Source organism: Liolophura sinensis, chromosome 8, assembly GCF_032854445.1.
Source record: "Liolophura sinensis isolate JHLJ2023 chromosome 8, CUHK_Ljap_v2, whole genome shotgun sequence".
Taxonomy (NCBI): Eukaryota; Metazoa; Mollusca; class Polyplacophora; order Chitonida; family Chitonidae; genus Liolophura; species Liolophura sinensis.
In genome coordinates, this window is record NC_088302.1 from 19,893,880 (window position 1) to 19,912,441 (window position 18,562).

The following is an 18,562-nucleotide window of genomic DNA, read 5'->3' on the forward strand; positions in this document are numbered from 1 at the left end:
GTCAGTGCATGTATGCGTGTCTGTCACGCTGACCGAATTCGGTTATATGTAGAATATGGGATATATTCATATACGAAATGGACATAGATTGGTAATTTTCACACAACATGCAAACAACCATTGAATAAGATATACCAAAATGTAGACGTCAAAGGCAAAATTGTATGCAGATCTGAGTTTCCTAAGCAGTGAAAAAGGGCAATGTTTTCTTCAAAACTGTACCCTACTTCATGTATAGGTTCTGGTCACAAGTACACTGTTTGTTCACTTATAAATGAGCTATCGTGTGGATACCTTTCAATATCGTTTCGGTCATATCACGACGCATAGGCCTACGGTCATATAACCGGCCGTTTTCTTTAGCGACATATTTTTAGTGTTGATTCACAAATAGCTACATGTATACATGTACACTCTAATTCTTCAGCCTTGTCAACCGACTCTGCAACGAATATTTTGAAACATTTTGAAAGAACTGTGGGGTGTAGAAATATAATTTGCACAGTTTTACGAGGCTTGTATCTTTAATGAAACAGGCACTTAGAGTCATTGTCATAATATTTAATTAATGCATAAATTCCACTGAAAAGTGCTTTAGTGGTTCAAAAAATTGAAGATTTACAGTATAAATCACAGTGTATAATGTATATACCTGTATTAATGTACTTCACAAACAAAATCAAACCTTACATGCATGCATTTACAAAGTTAATAACTACTTCCCTAAAGCTATTTAAAACTTTAATAATATTATATCCAACATTTATGGATTGAAAAAGAGCAATGTTTACTTCGAAACTTATAGCTTATTCCATACGTCTTCATTCCAAGTACCTCGCTCGAGAGTTTACAGACAAAAGAAATTAAAATTGGCAGTCGTACCCATTGATCATTGTCAGTTAAATCGTGGAAAATCTAGTGCAAAATCCTCCAAGAAAAATCGTCCAAGAAAGTTGGTCTAACTGTTCAAGATATTTAGTCATATCGCCAAAGACTAAAATAACATTGGAATTAATTCCAGGCGAATTATTTATTACGGGGTCAACTGTTATAGACAATCTAGTAAAGATCTGCCTATATATATCTTCAGCTGCGAATTAACTGGTTAAGCCCGTGTGAGCTGAGGGGACCAATGTCACCTAAAAGGAGCCATCTAAATCGAAGGATTGATCCAATTATACTTTTGCTTTTGTTGGTAAGCGGGATTAACGCGTAAGATTATTAAACTAAGTTACTCAAAAATTGTCTATAGTCGGGTGATGAGAAGTGATCTGACTCCACGTCTAACCCACCAGAAATACCATAGGCATTTTCTTTAAAAAAAACAAAAGATACCATGCAACAACTTCTCAAAATCACGCAGATTGATCACGGTGGTTGTCTGTGATTTTGAGACAAGGATTTGGTAACGACTCAAGGATATTTTTCTTATGGCCGTTGTTTATAGGGTTGTGCTTTTCAGTACAAGTAGGTCGATTTTCGGAAATGTGCTAAATGTATTTATATATCACAAGGGGACCTCCGTGGCTCAGTTGGTTAGCACGCTAGCGCAGCGTAATGACCCAGGAGTCTCTCTCCAATGCGGTCGCTGTGAGTTCAAGTCCAGCTCATGCTGACTTAATCTCCGGCCGTATGTGGGAAGGTCTTCCAGAAACCTACGGATGGTCGTGGGTTTCCCCCGGGCTCTGCCCGGTTTCCTCCCATCATAATGCTATGTCCATAAACCTATGTCGAGCTGTAGTATCTTATATAATAAACTCAAATCTTATTATGCTATGAGTTGAAGTCCATCTCGATCTGACTTCCTCTCTGGCCGTAAGTGGTAAGGCCTGCCAGCACATTACTGCATGGCCACCGTCGTACAAGTGAAATATTCTTGAGTACGGCGTAAAAAAAACAATCAAATAAATAAACAAATCTTGCTATGAAAGTGGACTCCACTGTGTTTACTAAATGATTATGTATCTTGGACGATATGATTCAATAACTTGGAAGATTTGATCAACTCTTCAACGATTTGTCTTAGACTTTCCCTCATGAACGATTTGGTCATATTCCTTGACCGTCAGCTTTACACAGATGGATATAAAGCCATAGATAAGGTATATTATGGTATATTAGCCGCTCAGTGAACTATTGTGAAGACACGTATAAAATGACTGCATCAAGGGTGTGTCATCTTGGAGTCTTCCGCATGCATTTATATAAACACACAATATTCCAGTTAGACAGCAGAGTAAATAGGTCGACACAACGTCGTGAATACGCGGAAATATGTGCAAGGCCTACTCTGTTTTAATAACGTTTGAACAGCACAGCTGCCCTTCTTCTGAAAAGGCTATAGCCTATATATATTACAAGATACAATATCAATGTATTATTCTGATAAGCTATAAAAAAAGTTTGTGGTTTTCTCAATTGAACCAGGATTCTCGATATTTTTATGATGGTTAAAAAAATTTGTCTTTTTTGGTTGTCATATCGCTTTCTGGTTAAATCATTTTTTTCTGGTTTAATTTCAACGAAATGGCTGAAATACTACCCATGAGGTTTAATGCCATAATGATTTACATGTATCAATGATAAATTTCCAACAAAAGAGGTTATAAACAAATCATTTTCACCAAATTGAAAAATGCTAACTTTAAGTAAAGTATTTATATTTCGGAATCTAATGCTGAAAATCGTATTTCAGAATATGTGACTAATTTTAATACAACATTCAAATGAAAAGTAAGTCAAATATATAGATATTTATGTATATTTTTATATATACATCTGAATGTCTATTTATATGTAAATCTGCACTGGAGTTTGAGCTTGACTCGTTGAAGTGCCATTTGAAATATTATATCAGTAGTTGTGTTGTAGTTAACCGTCTACAAAACCCCAATAAAATGTGCTCTCGTGATTGCCTGGCAATCCCGAAGTTATACATTCAAATCAAAATCCAGGCATTTGTTACGTATGAAATAACCTGACACTTGGGTCGAATTTCGATCGTAAATCCTGGAGAGCAGAGCACAGCTGTCTCCGCAAAACGACACTGCGAGGAGTGTGATTGAGGTCAAAGTTCAGCAGTGCTTCCCGATCGTTGGCTGGCAGGAGCCGGATTCGTGCTCTCACGGTGACGTGGTCCTCGAGTTTACACTAATTGACGTCCGTTTCACAGAAGGGAACAACGTCGTTAACGATCGTCTGTGTCTCTGTATAATTCTGGGCGAGCTCCCATCTTTATTTCTTCCACTCTTTCACGGGTATATGCTGTACTCAGAGCTGTTTCTGAGAGCTCATCCAAATCATGTTCACTGCTCGCGCTGCAGTTTGACGCTCGCCCAGTTCGCTCACAAGTGAACTGGCAGAAGTCGGTGCTTTTCAACTTCAGGCCTCATCTGCCTATAAAGTGTAAACTTCTACTCAGAATTTCTCACTATCGGAAGTGAAGGAAATACTTTTGTATCGTCAACTGGCCCACTGGAAAGTCGGCCATCAACAAAAGTTTGACCAAAATGCGCCGGTTATCAAATGGAAGGGATTGTTTTCTAGCAAATGTAATACACTCTGTTGTTGTTGTATTGTGGTTAGTGCTTGTTTTGACGGACAGCGTGGTTTCGGGGTTGTACACTAACCAGTTAGCCGTGCACGTCGAAGGGGGACCAGAGGTGGCCCATCGGATAGCTAAACGACATGGCTTTATAAATCTAGGACAGGTAAATATACTGTTGAATGTTCTTGTAAACATTTCTTTCGTTTGTTTTAATGTCTGAATTGACATGATTGCAAGTGTGTTATATGGAAAAAAAAAAAAAAGCCAATTAGCAGTATTTGATACCAGAAGAAATCACTTGAGAGCCACAGGATTTGGAAAGTAGTTAACAGATTGTGAGAAGGCATATTACTTTATCATGGATTTGTGTGGGGATTTTGATCATTTATTTTAGCCCTTGTCTATGAGTGCATTAACTCCTACTTAAAAATTCATGGAGTGCTTTGTATATACACAACACAGATACGAAAGAAACGCAGATGACGTATATTCTCAGTTCTTAACAGTACAGTGTTGAGTACCTTCGTGTCAAGTTGAGAAATCCACCTGAAGTGACAAGCCTTTCCGCAATCTGTTGCTTCCACTTGTATAACCAGCAAGATTTCTGCAGAACTTGAGTATTGCTTACAGGGGTAAGCTTGCCAAAGCTACCATGGCTGTAATGTAGTTTATGTGCATGAATAGTGCTTGTAAAACTTGGTGACCCCCCCTGAAGGTGAAAATCTCAGCCACCTCATCTTTCCCAAGTTAAACATAAGGCTAGAGGCAAAAACATTGGGTATAGGGGCTGGGATGATGGGATTGGTTAAACAAGCTTAATTTAACACGGATGTTAATGGACAGAAAGCAGTGCCATAAGGATACACCTTAGTTTTTATATTTTTCATGTTAAAAACGTCTTTCTTTCTATCTGACCTGTGTTTATAAGCCCCTTTTTGAGCAGCTTTTAGGCAGGAGAGAATGGCAATGAGCAGTAGTTTAGTGTGGTCACTAGATGTTTCCTCCACCCATAAACCTGCCTGGGGCCCATTTTATGAAGCTGGCGTAGCACTACGCCAAGTGCATTGGCGTAATTTGCTGCTGCTTCGTAGCACAGGCCCCTGATATCATACCTCGTGAAAAATTATTCAGTACAGTGTTAATAAATAAAGAAGTGAATATCCCTCCTGTAAAATACAGGGTTTGCCAACCACGGGTGAAATAGAAAGGTGTCCCTATTTGAACACCCTGTTTTACAGTAGGAGAAAACAAAATCTGGACGCCCTGCTATAACAAAATGGTCTCAAAATTTGATGTTTGGACACCCTCTTTCACATTTCTGGCTAACTCCCTGCTCTCAAAATGATGTTGTATTGTGGGTCTACCACACTGACTTATGTTATGGCTAGGAAGTGTTAGCACAATTGCTTCGCCATGAAAACATACATGCAGCTTGATGTGGATGACAGAGACAGCTTGCACAATGCCAAAGTCCTTTTATTGTTAATATCTTAACTAATGTGGCATCTAAGCATTTAGCAAAACACAATGGTGGAAAGTGCCCCACAACCCGGAAAGACACAGAATATTACATTGTATAGCACATGTTGGTAAGAGGGTAAGTAACACACGTGTGTGTGTGTGTGTGTGTGTGTGTGTGTGTGTGTGTGTGCATCAGGATGTAATCAGAAAACCAATAGCAGTCATGAAACCTGAAGCTAGCAAACAACCAAGCAAACAGTCGGACTGTGACAAGTGACCTAGTTCTCAGATGTACGGGTTCCAGTTTAGAAATTACATTTATAAGTTTGTCCTATGATCTTAGTAGCCTCCATCTACAGGCTATTTATGCTAAACTTGTACATACTGATTGACTTGTTCCACCATGTCATAATTTGACACAATTTCTGAAAATTCCACCATTGATGAAAAACTTTTGGGACATAAAATATAACCTTGAAAATGAAAATTATGAACTTAAACAAACATATTTGTCACTTTTGGAATAATTTTTTGTATTTCTCAAATAACCGTAATCTTCGTTGTAGGGTAATTTTTTGTGTCTTTTAGAGTTGAACCCTTCCAGAATTCTTCTGAAAGTACAACATATTTAATAGGGCTCACCAAACATTTACAATGGGAAGCAAATCTTGTAAGCCATGGAATATCAGTGCCTTCTGTCTACCGAATATCAGCCACATTCACATTCCAGGCTGCATGCTACATCACTAGCCACATCAGGTCAGCCGCGATCAAATGACCACCCTGTCATGGACAGTGGGCTTGGAAGTTTCCACAGCAAATAAAATGGCTGTATTTCAAAGTCACACTTTCTGCTCGGCAGTTTCAGTTTTTCCCATTGTTTTTACTTTACTGCAAGCGACTGAATTAGGATACAACCTCCAATACAGAATTTCAGTGAAACAGATATCTAAGGTAGTAAGCAGGCCACAACTAGGTTAAAGCATGTAAGCTGTTGAGTGGAAGATTATCTCTCAGCTCCTGTGTGCTGCAAAATCACACTTCATTTCAACTAAAACAATACCGGTCATCTGATATGAATGAGGTTTACAACAATACTGGCTTTCATTATTCATGATCATTTGTTTTGCTATTGAAATTACAGATACTGTTTTTAAAGTAGGTAGAGGGCACTGTTCTTCCATAAGGTACAATATTTGCTTCCCTTTGTAGATGGCCAGCAAACTCCATTAAAGTGTTTGCTTAGAAAATGAAAGACAAAGGTTCTGTCTCAAGTCTGATCTGGCCTGTAAGGCATTTAGTATCATATGTCTAGTAGTCTTGATGCTCTTGTGCTTGACGCTCTCATTTTTCGTGGGTCCTTGGTGACAGTAAGTGCTTGACAGCACTGGTGTGAGCCTTTGTACAGCCTAACCTTCATCGAAGACCATTTGAGGAAACCGGGCATTAAACCATTTGAGAAAACCGTCAGCATTATACATGGACATGTATGTACACATGCCTGCTGTCTGAGCAAACTGTCATTGGATAGGACACCATGACTTGTGTATAAATGGAGTATTTAGTATGGCATTACAGTGAAGTCTTAGTCAGCTGTGTACATGGACATGTATATATCCGGTACATACCAGCCATCTGAGCATACTGATTCAGTATTGCATTTACATGTAATACAGTGAGCTACATGTAGCAATGTATAAACATTGAATTTGTTGCAGTGTACAATGATGTGATCTGGACAAAGTAATGTTGAAAGGAACATAATTCGTCTGACATACAAACAGACAATATTCTTGATCTGTAGGTTTGAATATGAAGAAGGGCTGTAAAGTTACAGGATGTACCTGTACAAACACATGCAGTGTAGCTTTCTTGAACATCATACATGTATATAGGGATCCATTATCACAACATCTTTGGCAAAATATAAACCAATCAAATTCAGTGACCATTAGTTACAATTTGTGTCCCAATACAAAAAAAGGAAATTAGGCTTCATTTTCTTTTCTAAATGTAAATATTTTATAGATATGATGTTATTTGAAGTGATGGTTCTATTTTTGTGAAGTCATTCATAATACAAAAAGAATAATAATTTTGACACAAAAATTAAAATGAATTTGCTTTAAATTATACCTGCGGTTGTTAAAATGATTTGAAGAATCTACCTAACCTGACACTGATCAAAATTCTGAAATTTACTCATGTGACGTTGCGTGGTGTTTTAGCAAACTGGTGACAAAGGAAGATAGAAACACATGTAACTGATGTGCCATGCATAAAAAATATTGCATTTGAGTTCTATCAGAATTTGCCTTGTGATCTCTGAGGCATCAGAAACACCTGGCGGAATAATATTGGTGTCTGTGCATTTCTTGTACATATACATTTGTACATACTTTTGGAACATGAACCTGATGTAAAAGCTTGGGTTTTTTTTCTCTCTTTGTTTTGAATGGTGCTCAGGTGTAGCAGGTGTTGATCATGTCAGTATGTTGCATTTGTTACACACACAATTCTTATTTTACTTATACATGTATACTGACAGCTTTCAGAAGTATTATTTCAGTGTGTGTTGACTGAAAAAGACTTTTTCAGAATATTTTTGCTGAAGAGTTGAGAGAAAAGTTGAGAGTTGACATGTTCCTTTCAAAACTACATGTACTGTCACATAAACATGTATGATGTATGTTTCATATATTTTTGTGTGATCTTTGTACATGTTATTTGTTTGAGTATCTTCCCCTGTCATGTCAGATTACATCTATGTAATATAGAAGAATTCACCTTTGCATAGCTACATGTACGTGTATGTATATATATATATTGGTAGTTCGTGGCTTTTTAACTGTTGGCCTCTAGACCAACCTTCCTCTATTTCTTGTTCTGTAGAATATCAGGGTCGTAACTTTTCTTCTATGGGTAACTTGTCCTTGGTTTTCCTGCAACCACATACATGTAGCTTTGGTTATGGATGACTGGTTTTGAGTTGATGAAAAAACTGCATTGATGTGAAAATTTCACATACTTCCTAGTGTTTATATATAAACTAGCAAGGCCCAGCACAAGCTAACATATGGTGTTTGTCGTGGTAAGTATGAGCAACTCCCCACCCCCCACCACTGTTCCCATATCATCCCTTTGTCCTGTGATGATGTGACAGTAAATATAAATGAACAAAGAGATCAGTGGGACTACATGGGAAAAGACAGACACATTTTGATTTGACGACAGTATGTTCATGTGAATTAAAATTAGATCAGACGAAGAAGGATATAATTAGAGAGAGATGAAGTGCTGTTAGTTTGTACTACTGTAATCCTTCAAGTTTTTTGCATGTTTGCATGGTGTTTATTCAGTCATATTCTGATGGCATTTTCCTGTGTTGGCTGGTAAATTATACTTTATGTGAAGCCAACCCAACCAATGTGGTTTTGTCTCCAAAAATCAAACAATTCATGTGCATCAATTGCACTGAAAGTTGCACTATCATATGTAAAAAGGTTGAGGAGTTAGGGTACATCACAGACTTGTAAAACTCCTGATACACTGTACATGCACACACAAAATTTGTTGATTCACCAACATCTTGTTGATTCACCAGTAAGCTTAGCATAATTCAAAAGGATAGTGAAACTCTTGAGAAAAAAACAAAACAAAAAACAAACCATCTGAACAAGCTGAGAAATCATGCACACACTGTATGACTATATACACATGTACATGATGTGGCTGTACTCTAGCATGTATATAAGTTTCTATATATTATATGTCTCTCATCCAATCTCTCTTTCTGTGCTTTTCTATATGCATGTCTGAGTTTTTCCTGTTTACATTTGGCTGCTTGGGTGGGTATGTTGAGTCAGGTTGTGGCTGAGTGTAAAGACACCGAATTTCAGTCACATGGTGCGGGTTCAATCCTGGGATTGGACACGGAAATTGTAACGTCTCCTGCTCTCACTCCTGCTCTTTATGGGGCCTTGGTGATACTGAGCAGTCGACAATGCGCTCTTGTGGCCGTATATGCAGTCTAATGGTTGTTGCAGACCGCTTGTCTTCCTTGCACTGCATACCATAGATACCAGCAAGCCCTCTCATAAACAGGTAGAAGTTAGAAGACAGCGGAAATGGCATCGGAACAATTGCCTGAGAATATCCGTATGCACTGAATATTTCAATAGGAACATGGACCTGAATACATCTATCAGTTCTCATGCCTGCCGCCTGATCGACCTAGGTAAGCCCAACCAGTACTTACTTACATAGTCCCTACTTCAGCCCTCTGGAACATATACATCATATTTTATAATGGTTACAGAATTCTGACTTGTCTCTCTAGCCAGGATAGCAGTATGTTATCGGTTTGTACAACATGTCAACCTGTCAGGAGGGCTTAGCGTCTGCGGCCTTGAGGCTCAACTAATGACACTCCAGAGGGGATGGCCCGCACTTCCAGGCTTGAATATTTCATGAGCGGAAAGCCTAGATTTCTCCATACCTTTTTAGCCAACAATGTTAGAAGATAATGCGGCTAAAAGATGTCTGCAAATTGCAGAACATCAACTGATATTGCCTAGTTCCTGTATTGTCATGTTTTTCAAGTCATGTGAAAAACCACCATTAAGGAAGCCAAGCGTATTTCCCGAAGGCAGGTTCCTTCTTTAGGGAGATGGTTTACAATGTTGTTGTGCAACCTAATGTGTGGTGGGTTTTTTTTTTTTTTTCGTTTGCGTTGCACAACGTTTTGTTTTAAGGCTAGTACATTTGTGTTGCTTGTAGAGTCCCATGCCATACTATTACCTATGGTGTTCACAGTTGGTTAGCATGCTAGGGCAGCGTAATGACCCAGGAGCTTCTCACCAGTGTAGTTAGCTGTGTGGTTGAACTCGCTGGCTGTATGTGGGAAGGTCCGCCAGCAACCTGTGGACGGTCGTGGGTTCCCCCCAGGCTCTCCCCGGTTTCCACTCATCATAACGCTGGCCACCATTGTATAAGTAAAATGTTCTTGAGTACGGCGTAAAACACCAATCAAATAAATAAATAAATGAATATAGTGTGTACATGTGTTGCTATGAATTTCTTGATAAATGATAAAATGCAGCTATAATGAGGAACATGGATTCTGTGCAACAATGGCAGTAACAGAGGCTACCGTGGCCAAGGTGGTTAGCGTACCAGCATGGCGCAATGACCAAGTAGCCTTCCACCAGTGCGGTCTCTGTGAGTTCAAGTCCAGTCTGTTCAGCTCATGTTGGCTTCCTCTCTGGACACCACATGGGTGAGATTGCCAGCAACCAGTGGATTGTCGTGGGTTTCCCCCTGGCTCTGCCCGGTTCCTCCTACCATAATGCTGGCGGCCGTCGTATAATAGAATTATTGCTGAGCATGGCGTAAACCACCAGTCAAATAAATAAATATATGACAGCAACAACAGGAACTATGAAGGAAAAAAAGGAAACAAAATAAACCATTGGCCTCAGGCAAGGTACGGAAAAACTTTCTCACATGTGATATACATGTACAGATATCCACCCCATATTGGTGGGAGACTTGGTCTTCAGCAAACATTAGTCTACTGAAATATCCATACACTTGTCGACCGCTTATTGTCATCATGGCCTTAAGAACAGTAAGAGTCAGGGGAATCTACAGATTTCATGTCCAAGGTCTGGATTGAACCTGTACCTTAGGCATGATTGAAAGAAATGCGTCTTAACCATTTGATCAATACTTGTTCATGTTCTTGTGAGTTCAAGTACAGCTCCTGCTGGCTTCCTATATGGCTGTTTGTGGTAAGGTTTGTGAGCAACCTGCAGATGGTCATGAGTTTCCTGCTGGTTCTGCCTGGTTTCCTCCCACCATAATGCTGGCTATCCTCGTATAATACAAATATTCTTGAGTACAGTGTAAACACCATTCAGATAAATAAATATATGACAGCAAAAATAGAACCTTTAAAGAAAGAAAAGGGAACAAAAGGCTGAAAAATGGGAGAATATTTTAAAGTATATAATTTCATTTCTTTTGGCAAAATTGTAATTATAATTTTGGTTAAGTTGCAGTTGTAATTTTGGTGGAATTGTAACAAATTTTGCTCCCAAAATTAGCTCAAGGTTTGTTTTTTTTTACGATTTTAATGCCTGTACACTTTATGTGCGGTCACCAAATTTACATCATTTGATAACATCATTTACTCCAAATGAGTTATCAAATGATTTTAAGATGTAGAAAGGCTGTTTGAAGATGGCTTTTAAGGGTTTGATGATATCATCCAGTTGCTGTTAATAGATGCCTTGCAATGATTTAATGATCATTTAGAAGGTTGGCTTTTGGATGTATAAATTAGTGCTTGTTCTTGATGGTTCCTTGGCGACAGATAGCGCTTTGTTGATTTTGTGCTTTCCTATCAGCAGAGGATAAGCAGAGGTGCTTATCCTACTTTCTTTTAGTTACATGAACATTTGCATGGAGTCTTAAGATCTTTTTCTAATGGTGGAAATCTTGATGATTCCTGAGATTTCTCTGACAAGCTTGCAAAAATATAATTTCTTTGTAATGATCTGATCAGTGATCAGCTTTCTGCTCAGTGAGCTGTACAGTGGTTTTAATACTATCGTTGGAAGAGACAAATATCATGTCATCAAATGAAATTTTGCAGATATCTGCCATTGAGGTTAAATTGGTGATGTGATTAAATGATTTACAGATACATGTATGTACAGATGTCTTAAATGATATACATTGGGGATATAAAATATTGAAGCTCAGCTAGACATTTTTATGGATAGGATAAAATAATTATTAAAGTAGGAAACTAGCTTGCCATATCGATATGGTCATCAGGAATTGTGCAAATATTGTTTCGTACTTCATTAAGTTAGAGGATTTCATTCATGTCATGGTAGTAACTAATTTTTATTCGTAAATTAGTCTACTTGACTGTTTGAAAACAACGGCGAACTTGGTCTGAATATATCCTAACCAGTTGACAAAGTACATCTCTTTGTTCATGTGTATGTCTGTAGGTGAGTGTGTGTACTGTAATTCTTCAACACTTTTGCATGCATGTAAGGTGTTCATTGAAGCCTATTCTTAATGCATTATTCTGTGTGGACTGATGAAATTATACTTTTTGGGAAGTTGGCTAATCCAGGCAATGTAGTTCTGTCTCCAAAATTGAATTAAAAACGTGAATAAACTGCACTGAAAGTTGCTGTTTCACGTGTGAAAAGGTTGAGGAATTTGGGCGCATGTGTGTTTCTGTAAGAACGCTGCATGGGTGAGCAGACCATGCCCTTGTACATAATACACAGATCTGTCTATAAGTGCCTACGTTGCATGTGCTGCTCAACATTTAATGCTGTAATGTATATTTAAAGCATGCAGATCAGATAGATCAGTCTGAAGTTAATAAATTAATACATATGCAGTTTTAAGATACATGTAGCCTGTACGCTTAACTGACTGTATAATTTAATCTACACCGTTGTGAGCACTAGATTGATAATTTAAATACTTACATTAAACATGTAATGAAATATTGATACCGGAATTCGTCTAGGCCTTTGAGGATTTCATTCACTAAAGGCTTCACAGCAGTTGTCCATTGATATGATTTATGCAAAAGCGGTCACCAGGAACAACCCATAGCATGGTCCCTTGTGGTACATGCTTTTTCCGTTGTAGCATCACAAATGTCATTCCTCAGATGTTAAAATTTGATGTTCTCTTAAGCGTATCTTTTGGATTCTACTGTGACATTCAGCATTATTTCATTTGCTGTGGAATGAGTGTTCAACATTACTTGTATATGACAGAGGTCCTCCCTCTGGTTGGACATATAACACTAAGTTCGTTTGGCACAAGGATCCTGCAAAGAGCAATAATATTTAAAAAATAAAGATCTAATTTACAAAAAATGAAGCATTGGTTGCTTGGGCCTGATTGAGTTCAGTTCAGTCCCAAGAGCAGAGTGTTGTATTTATTGACAGTGTCCGAATGTAGCTTAGTGATGTCCTGTTTTCTCTTTGATACATGTGTTTTATAGTTTGTAAATAATAATCACAATTTCGCAATAGCTGTGACTTCACGCAAACTGTTGATGCATTGCACTCAAGTTTACAGATAGAATAGCAACAATGTGACCAAACAACCAAGATAGAATAGCAACAATTTGACCAAACAACCAAGATAGAATAGCAACAATTTGACCAAGGAACCAAGATAGAATAGCAACAATTTGACCAAGGAACCAAGATAGAATAGCAACAATTGGACCAAACAGCCAAGATAGATAACAACAATTTGACCAAACAACCAACAGACTTACAGAGCTCCTTGTTGATGATTAGCATCAATTTGACCAAACAACCACGATAGATTAGCAACAATTTGACCAAACAATCAAGATGGAATAGCAACAATGTGACCAAACAACCAAGATAGAATAGCAACAGTTTGACCAAACAACCAACAGACTTACAGAGCTCCTTGTTGATGCTCAAAAATGAAATAATGTTTAATAAAATCAAAAGGGAGCCATCTACCTATAATACTAGTTGTCACAACAAGGATGTATTGTCGAATGTAATAATGCTATTATAAAATCTATAGCTCTTTATCTGTGTTGAAAATCTTGATCTTTTAGGTGATGTACACATTTACATATCATGTATGTGGTGTATAAATGCAAATGTGCATAGAAATAGTTGAAAGCAAAGTGCAATGATTGAATGTATATCACCGAAAATTAGAATTCTATAAAAAGATAAATTTCCATTTATTAATATGGCTAGGCAAGTTCCCATGTTATGCACTGCAGTGATGTACGTGTACATGTAACTAGAGTATAGGCTGCACAGTTAGAGATTAGCACCATGGGTGTAATAAATGAGACTTCATTGCAGTTGCCGGATGTTAACTAATCATAATGCTTTTAAATCATTCCACGCTGTAATAGTTCGCACTGTCAAGAATTGTATAGATGTTCTATGTGAGAGCTTGCAAATGTCATCTGTTTGAGCAGGAGTCCTGAAGCGTAGCTGGGCTCATTAGGCCTCCATTACCGAAGACGGCTTATCCATTGAATTTTGAGTTGTTCGGTCACTTGTTACAATGGCGCTGTCAGTGGTAATACTGTACTTATGACTGATATGTATGGTTATTAAATACATCCACGGGATGGATTTGATGAGACAGGGTGTTTTGTATGAACTCAGCAGGCTATGTGGAACATCAGCAAAGAGGAACTTGTCACCATCTGCTTAAGCGAGTATCCACTAAGTTCAAAGTTATCCAATATAAATGACATGCCATGAGGATGATGACCAAGAAGTGAAAAGTTGTCAGTTGCCTTGGAAACATGTTCGTGTGTTTCTTTTCTTGGTAAATGTCACCATGGTGAATTCTTGGACTTCCTAGATAACCGTAGGAAGCTGTGACGTACACACTTCAGGTGTCTGAAGTAGGGATTAACTTGAATCCTGCATTTTTCTAGGGAAAAAAGCCAGCCTTTTAAAATGAGTTCTGACAAAAAATTTGTTTTGGAAAAAAATGTGTGTGTTATTATTTAATCACCAATCAGTAGCCCATAACTTAGCCCAATAGCCCATAGTTAATTGTGTACTTAAACAATTTTATGATTGCACTGTTGGGTGATTTTTTTTAATTTGAAATTGCTTTTTTTTGTGGCAACTTTTAGGTGGGTGTATGTGATTTTAATTTCATCATTAAGTTTACCACATGTCACTGTTACAATTGTCATTGTAGGAAGGTGTTCTAGTGGACTTCATATAAGACCACAAAGTCTTTGTAAACAATAGAAACCAGGGAAATCTTGAAAATTGCCCAGGTCTGAGAATGGTGCTTAACCTATGGCTTCGGTGACCAAGTGATTCAGCAGGTGACAAGTTGCTTTTCCCAGATAACAATGGAAATCTTGAAAATTGCCCAGGTCTGAGAATGGTGTTTAACCTATGGCTCAGGTGGCCAAGTGATTCAGCAGGTGACAAGTTGCTTTTTCCCTGATGTTCTGCAAGCTTGCTGAGTTCAGTGGACTTCATGTAAGACTGCAGAACAGAATGTCGTGGACAGCTTCCGTCGACAAAGGCTTTGAAAACAACAGAAATCTTGAAAATTCCTGTAGTTTGAGAATGGGACTGAACCCTTGAGTCATGTGACTGAGTGATTAACACATACCCATGGGTCATGTGACTGAGTGATTAACACATACCCATGGTCATGTGACTGAGTGATTAACACATACCCATGGGTCATGTGACTGAGTGATTAACACATACCTATGGTTCATGTGACCGAGTGATTAACAGATACACTGTACCCATGAGTCATGTGACAGTGATTAACACATACCCATGGGTCATGTGACTGAGTGATTAACACATACCGATGGTCATGTGACTGAGTGATTAACATACCCATGGTCATGTGACTGAGTGATTAACACATATCCATGGTTCATGTGACCGAGTGATTAACAGATACACTGTACCCATGAGTCATGTGACCGAGTGATTAGCACAGTCCCATGAGTCACGTTACTGAATGATTAATAGGCATGGGATCACCTTAGCCGGGCTGTCAGTGAGGTCATGTCAGTTAGGGATGGTAAATAACAACCTGAGCACATCTATTTTAATTAGACACCAACAAAGGTAGTAACTGAAGTGTTAAATCATTCCAAAGAAGCGATCAATGAATAAGTATTGTGTTGTGCTTTCAGGGGTTGATCTGCTTGTACATGTATAGTTTAAGCATTTTTTTTTGATCCTCAAGTCTCAGTTTTACCATTTTTGTACATGAAATTTCAGAATTTTTTCATTAAGTATTAAACTTTTGAGCCCCAAACACTTTTGTCGGGTTTAAAAATGCCCAGGATGAAACCCTTGCCTCATTCATGGGCAATATTTCAGCCAAATTATAGCTTTGGAATAGAGGTGAGCTGGGCTGTATACAGGTAGACTGAATGGTAATAGTTCACATAATGTGTGGTATGCGCTCAGACATTACTGTCATGACATTCACACCACAACTGATTAGTCTGGAAATGACCAATATACTGTCCGTAAACCCTCAGAGATATATACATGTATGTTGTACAACAGTTCCTCCAGAACTGTCCATGCCTGGTAATGGATACCTGTTACCATCCGGCAAATTGGGCGTGAATTAAGTGGCCTTTGGTGAAGCGGAGAGGGAATCTCCGGTATGTTTGTCGGCTAGCTGGCTAGCTACGGCAGTCCACAGGCAGTGTCCTGACCCCGAGCCGGTCAGGTATTGATCCTGAGACGAAGGAATTGGTGTAATCTAACAGCCAGGTGATTGTCGCGGGTAGCGTTTAACTCAATAAGGATTTGACTGTGGCAGGCATTTCCAGCATCAACAGCAGCCGGTGTGACACATACGACTCACAACTAGCCGTACTTGTATGTCATCAACTGTCATGACTTGAGAAGATTATGTCATTAGTTTGTCCGGCGGTCGTGGCGACTAATGCAATAATATGGTTCCGTCGGTTTTAATGCATGCTGGTGAGAGCTATATGTGGGCTCTTAAGCCTTTATACAAACATAACAAACCTAGCTTAGATGCACTTCTGTGTCATCGGGCAGAGTTATATATACACAGTGTTAGCAAGCACTTATTATGCTTCAGGGTAAATTTTGCCGATTGTATTTTACCCACACTAAGGTACTATAGGTGTATAGTATGATGATTTAACTGAATTCGATAAAGATACATATATTCAGGGTATTAGAACAGTACCGGTACATGAATGTACTGTACCGCAAGTGTTTAATTTATTTTTTTTTAATATTGGCCTTTTTAATTGAATTTACGCCATGCTCAAGAATTTTTCACATATACAAAGACATTCCTTTTATTGTGGAGGAAACCGGAGTGGCTGGAGAAAACCATTGACCTCGGGCAAGGAACTGAAAAACTTTCTCACGTGGTACACATGTACATGTACAGAGATCCACCCTGTATTGGTGGGAGACATGTGGTCTTCAGCAAACATTAGTCTGTTGAAATAGCTGTACAATTGTCGACCGCTTGTTGTCACCATGGCCTTAAGAACACTGAGAGCCAGGGGAATCTACAGATTTCATGTCTAAGGTCTGGATTGAGCCTATATCTTAGACATGATTGAAAGAGATGCGTCTTAACCATTTGATCAATTTTTGTTCACTGTCACTGTGAGTTCAACTCCGGCTCATGCTGGTTCCCTCTCTGGCTGTTTGTGGTAAGGTCTGTGAGCGACCTGCGGATGGTCTTGGCTCCCCCAGGGCCTTGCTCGGTTTCCTCCCATCTTAATGTTGACAGCCATCATGCAAATGAAATATTCTTTGAGTAAATAAATACTTGTTCATGCACAGTTGTATTAGATCTAGAGCTACATGCATCTGTAGCTCAGGAGACATTTTCATTATGAAGGAGATGAGAAGGGCATGCCTTCTTCATTTTACTCGAGGCAGCTGATAGAGAATCATCCGTGCTGTGGGAGATTTCAGCCTGTGATGTAGATTACTGTTTGATGTATACTGGTGTACAAGCTGTCTAATCTGACATATACATCAGCTACCTTGTAATTAGTGTGGAAAATTAATGAGAAAAGGAGGGAATTGTATAGGGCAGGCTTGTAATGACCCTTTATAATCATAGGGACATGTGGTATAAAGGCTGTGTAAAGATTTCCTCATCTGACTTGATACATGAGAGAAAGCAGACATTTATTGTTTCTGAGAGTGTTATAATTCTTGTAAGAACCCATGTGCTACCTTTTCTGTGACTTTCATGGCCAAATCTCTTGACATATTTATATACCTATCAATAATGGAATGTAGCTAATATCCTTCACCGTGTTCACGCTAATGTAGCAGATTGTAGAGATGGTTATGAAAACAATTACCAGAACTGTGAGGTCTCCTCAACTCCTACTCACTCTGGGTTTGGTTACATGAGAGTTAAAGTTTGTAATTACATGGAAGGCTCAATTTCAACCTTCCCATAAAACTGCGTATTCATCAAACTGAGGGTTTACTCAGTTTACCCGTTGATCTGTCATTGGTCAATGGCTTTTGTGAAGTCACAGCTGAATCTGCTTGAACACAGTTTTTCTTACTTCAGCTGAAAAGTCAGGAGATCTAGTGGCCGTGGTATGAGTGAAACAAAATGTTGAGTAAAGGTATACCCACAAGCAGCAATATTTTAAGAAAAAAAAGATGGAATAAAATTGATTAAACCCTGATCTACCGTAGTGGCACTGACATTATCAAAATAATTTAATAATCACAAGAATTAAAATCGGTACAACAGCACCTCAAAATACAATGTACCTTCACTTTATTAATTAAGATGTTTTCTCTCTGCGAATTACCTGTATACACGTATGTAATCAGACTAACAATTGCTGTGGTGGGTTTGTGGGATCATATTGGTAGTGTCAAGCACAATGATGACAATTCCAATTTGTCTATTACTACCCTATTAAAATGGCATTAAATTTCATTCATGAGTAACTTTGACATTTTT

The 18,562-nt window shown here is 38.5% G+C and overlaps 1 protein-coding gene across 1 annotated transcript in view; it reads left to right on the plus strand.

Moving 5' to 3' along the window:
* Positions 1 to 3,175: 3,175 nt before the first annotated feature.
* LOC135472761 (furin-like) overlaps positions 3,176 to 18,562 on the plus strand; it is a 56,579-nt gene continuing 41,192 nt past the window's right edge. Inside the window, exon 1 of the mRNA XM_064752426.1 lies at positions 3,176 to 3,710. Within this exon, the coding sequence (XP_064608496.1) occupies positions 3,510 to 3,710 (201 nt within the window). The 5' untranslated portion in view covers positions 3,176 to 3,509. The remainder of the gene's footprint in view (positions 3,711 to 18,562) is intronic.